The sequence below is a fragment of the Panicum virgatum genome, chromosome 2K, assembly GCF_016808335.1.
Source record: "Panicum virgatum strain AP13 chromosome 2K, P.virgatum_v5, whole genome shotgun sequence".
NCBI lineage: Eukaryota > Viridiplantae > Streptophyta > Magnoliopsida > Poales > Poaceae > Panicum > Panicum virgatum.
In genome coordinates, this window is record NC_053137.1 from 42,030,265 (window position 1) to 42,035,400 (window position 5,136).

The 5,136-nt window shown below is 39.8% G+C and overlaps 1 protein-coding gene across 1 annotated transcript; it reads left to right on the forward strand.

The window, feature by feature from the left end:
• Nucleotides 1-434: 434 nt before the first annotated feature.
• LOC120695316 lies at nucleotides 435-3,339 on the forward strand. Its single transcript, XM_039978598.1, has 4 exons — nucleotides 435-1,349; nucleotides 1,905-2,351; nucleotides 2,434-2,577; nucleotides 3,157-3,339. The coding sequence occupies exons 1-4, from the start codon at nucleotides 435-437 to the stop codon at nucleotides 3,337-3,339; spliced, it is 1,689 nt and encodes a 562-aa protein (XP_039834532.1).
• The last annotated feature ends 1,797 nt before the right edge of the window (nucleotides 3,340-5,136 follow it).

A 5,136-nucleotide genomic window follows, 5' to 3' on the forward strand; every position in this document is an offset into this window, starting at 1 on the left:
TTGAAGGAGAAATGGAAGAGGAAGAAAAGAGAGTCGAGCTTAGAGAGAAGATAAAGAAAAAGATGAACGAAAGACTCGAGAAGAAGGCTCAAATGCTTTTCGATGAGAAGATGAGATTGGAGAAAGAGAATAAGATCTCAGAAGGATATAACTCGGTATCTCTTGCATACGAGACTTCTCAATCCTCTAACTCCTCCAATATTTCTTTATCTACCGTTCCAATGGGCAAACCTTCTCCATTTGATGTAACCGACTATGCCCATTGGAGTGACGATATGCAAGTGCATTTATAGGGACTTAACTCACATCTTTGGACGGTTGTGTGTGTAGGTGTGCCCCAACTTGGAGAAGATGAAGTGGCTACTCCGGAACATGAACATGATATGTTTCGCAATGCTCAAGCCGTGAGAGTCATTAGAAGCTCTCTTTGCACAATGGAGTACAACAAAGTTAGAGGAATTGTTAGTGCAAAGGAGATTTGGGACACCCTCAAGATGTCACATGAAGGAAATGATGAAGTCAAGGAGAAAAAGATGGATCTTCTCCAAGTAGAGTTGGAAGCATTTGTCATGAAGAAGGATGAAACTGTTCAACAAATGCATGATAGGCTCACCCTTCTTGTCACCGACATCAAGACTCTTGGTAGCAAGGATTGGGATGATTTCAAGGTCACAAAGAAGATGCTTAGAGCTTATGCACCCAATAATTCTGTGTTGGCAACCATCATTAGAGGCAAAAACTCATATAAGAAGATGAAGCCAATCAACTTGTTGAACACATTGCAATTTCATGAGATGAATGCTCTAGATGTTGCAAAGTCAATTGCTAAAGAAGAAGTCAAGATTATTGCTCTCAAGGCCGAACCAAGCAAGACGGTAGAAACAAATGAGAAACAAACAAAGCAAAAGAAGAAAGTTGAATCAAGTGATGGAGAAAGCACCGATGAGGAACTCGCCTTGATGGTGAAGAACTTCAAGAAGTTCATGAAGAAGAGAAATGTCAAGAAAGGAACATCACAAAGAAGATGCTACAAGTGTGGTGAAAAAGATCACTTCCTAGCAGATTGTCCTAAAAATAACAACAATGAAGATGAAGACAAGAAGTACAAGGACAAAGGCAAAGACAAGAGTTATGACAAGGAGAAGAGGTACAAGGAGAAGAGCAAGGAATACAAGAAGAGAAATGACAAGGCTCATGTTGGTGAAGGATGTGAGTCAAGTGACGACTCCGACAATGAGGGCACAGCATCACTTGCCTTGTTCACTACTTCATCAACACCAAGGCTCTTCAACAACCTCTCTGATGATGAAGATGATCACTCCATGTGCCTCATGGCTAAGGGGAATAAAGTATCAAACTATTCAAATCCTTCATCCTCTGCTACCTCCACATCTAGTGAAGTAGAAGATGACTTAGAGAAAGAGGAGGCCCAACACAATGAAAACATGATAAAGAAGTTTGGCAAAGAATGCTATAAATAAATTAAAAAGCTTCTAGAGAAATTAGAGAAAAAGAAAGAGATTCTTAGAGAGAAAGAAGACTTGCTCGTCCTTAAGAAGGAGAGAAATCTTTCTCTAGAAGAATCTTTAGCTAAGGAAAAAGATAAGGTCGAGAAGTTGGCAATGAACTTGTCTCTTGCCAATCACTCAAATATGAGGATGTCAAAGGATCATGTCTTAGCAAAGGACTCACTACCTAGCCTAAAGAATGTTCATAGTGAACTTCAAGAGAGGCATTCACGCCTTGAAGATATAAATAAAGATCTTGAAGTAAGCTATAGCACTCTTTGGGAGAGCACCAAATCTAGTTCCAGGGCTAATCTTGGCTCTAATGCCTCTACTAGCAAAGGGTACTCAAAATGTTATAATCATGATATAAATATTTGCGTTACTAACCTTTCCAAGCTAGAAGAAGCAATCAAGGGCAAGGATGAACAAATCCACGAGTTGAACATGCTAGTTGGTAAGGGAAACCTCAAGCCAAAGAGTGACTTTAAGTCACACCCGGCTTATGACACGGCTAGAAGGTTTCCAAGCATTGGTGATGGACTTGGCCTTACAAGAGGAAACAAGGTAAATGGTACTAAGATTGTGAATGGCCAAGCCATCCCACTTTGGAAGAAAGGAGCCAATCTTAAGAATTTGATGACCATAGCTCACAATGGCTTAAAGTTAAATATTGACCAAGGTAAGAACAAGGTTGAGGTTACAACAAAGGTCAACACAAGCAACAAGAAGGTGCCATATCCCATATCACGCAACTACACATTTGACTACACGGTTGTGATTCAAAATGGGAAGATGGTTGTCAAGTACATTGGTGCTCACACTAGGAGGTTGAGGAGTGTGTGGGTGCCCAAAATGGCTCATTCTAACCTCCAAGGACCCAAACAAGTTTGGGTACCTAAAACTTGAGCCTCAATTTGTTTTGTAGGCATACTCCTCTGGTGGAAGTGCATGGTTGATTGATAGTGGATGTTCAAATCATATGACCAGGGAGAAGGACTTGTTTACTTCTTTGGAAACGGATGACATACTCAAAGAAACTATTGTCTTTGGAGACAATAGCAAAGGAGAAGTAATTGGTTTGGGTAAAATCATTCTTACTCACAATAATTCAATTAATGATGTTTATTGGGTTGAGAAATTGGGATACAATTTATTGTCTGTCTCACAACTTTATTTGATGAGCTACAATTGTCTCTTTACTAACGAGGGTGTGACCGCTACTAGAAGGGAGGATTCCTCTATTGCTTTTACGGGTCTTTTAAAGGGCAAAATTTATATTGTTGATTTCTCTAAGGAGAAAATTGAGCCCAAGACTTGTTTAGTGGCAAAATCTGGCTTGGGTTGATTTTGGCATCACCGACTAGCCCATATTGGCATGAGGAAGTTGGCCAAACTTCAAAAGGATGGGCACATCCTAGAACTAACCAATGTTGTTTTTGAGAGAGACAGGTTATGTAGTGCATGTCAAGCGGGAAAATAAGTTGGTGCTCCACACCCCGCCAAGAACATCTTGACGTCATCAAGACCATTGAAGCTTCTACACATGAATCTATTTGGACCAATCACCTACATAAGCATTGGCGGTAACAAAAATGGTCTTGTAATTGTTGATGATTTTTCTCGTTTCACTTGGGTATTCTTTTTGCAGGACAAGAGTGAAGTTCAAGGAATTGTCAAGAAATTCATCAGAAGAGCTCATAATGAATTTGAGTTGAAGATCAAGAATATTAGAAGTGACAATGGCTCGAAATTTCGAAACACCAAGGTTGAAATTTTTTTTGATGAAGAAGGGATCAAGCATGAATTTTCTGCTCCATATACTCCTCAATAAAATGGTATTGTGGAGAGGAAGAATAGGACATTGATTGAAGCCGCAAGAAATATGCTTGATGAATACAAGACTCCGGATAACTTTTTGGGCCGAAGTAATCATGGGCCGAAGTAATCAACACGGCGTGTCATGCCATCAACCGTCTCTACATTCACAAGTATTTGGGCAAGACACCCTACGAGATAATCACCGGTAACAAGCCTAAGGTGCACTACTTTAGAGTTTTTGGTTGTAAATGTTACATACTTAACAAGAAAACCAAAAGCTCAAAGTTTTCACCAAAGGTTGATGAAAGTTTTCTACTTAATTATGGTACTAATGAACATGCATATCGTGTTTTAAACAAAACCACCGATGTTGTTGAGACCACGGTGGATGTGAAGTTTGATGAATCCAACGGCTCTTAAGTAGAGCAAGTTGATATGAACCTTGTAGATGATGAAAAACCTCAAAGTATATCAATCATGAGAATGGGCTTAGGTGAAGTGAAGCCAAGAGAAGAAGGGAGTCACACTACGGTTGAAGCAAGAAATGGAGATCCATCATCATCCACTAGAGTTGAGCCACCAAGTTCTCAAGTCCCTCAATATCAAGGTCATGCTCATGGTGATGATCATGATCATGGCATGGATCAAGGGGGAGCACAAGGTGAAGAAACTCAAGAAGAAGTACCTCAAGTTCAAAATGATGATGATGGTGAACCTATTCAACCTCAACACCAAGTGTCTCATCCAAGAGTTCATCAAAGTATACAACGGGATCATCCCGGGATCATCCCGTTGACAATATACTTGGGAGTATTCGAAGAGGGGTAACTACTCGTACTCGTTTAGCAACTTTTTATGAACATTACTCGTTTGTTTCTTCTTTGGAACCTCTTAAGGTAGATGAAGCGCTTGGTGATCCGGATTGGGTCATGAGTTTGCAAGAAGAGTTGAACAACTTCACAAGAAATAAAGTTTGGGAATTAGTGCCAAGACCCAAACAAAATGTTACTGGAACCAAGTGGGTTTTTCTGGAATAAGTAAGATGAACATGGAGTTGTCACAAGAAATAAGGCAAGATTGGTTGCTCAAGGTTACACTCAAATTGAAGGCTTGGATTTTGGAGAAACATATGCTCTGGTGGCTAGGCTTGAGTCATTAAGGATATTGCTAGCATATGCCGCTCATCATGATTTCAAGCTATATCAAATGAATGTCAAGAGTGCTTTCTTGAATGGACCTCTATCCGAGCTAGTATATGTTGAGCAACCCCCGGACTTTGAAGATCCCAAGCATCCCAATTATATGTACAAGATCCACAAGGCGCTCTATGGGCTTAAGCAAGCTCCTAGAGTATGGTATGAATGCCTTAGTGAATTCCTTCTCAAGAACGGCTTTGTAATGGGCAAAGCCGATTCTACTCTCTTTACTCAAAAAGTAGAAAAAGATATCTTTGTTTGTCAAGTCTATGTTGATGACATTATCTTTGGTTATACTAATGAAAAATTTTGTGAAGAGTTTAGTAGGATCATGACCAAGAGATTTGAGATGTCCATGATGGGTGAATTGAAGTTCTTCCTTGGTTTTCAAATCAAGCAATTGAAGGAAAGGACTTTTATATGTCAAACCAAGAATATAAGTGATATGCTCAAGAAGTTTGACATGGCCGATACTAAACCAATCAAGACACCCATGGCCGTGAATGGACATCTTGATCTCAATGAAGAGGGAAAATCCGTGGATCAAAAGGTATATCGCTTCATGATTGGATCTTTGCTTTACCTTTGTGCATCTAGGCCGGATATTATGATTA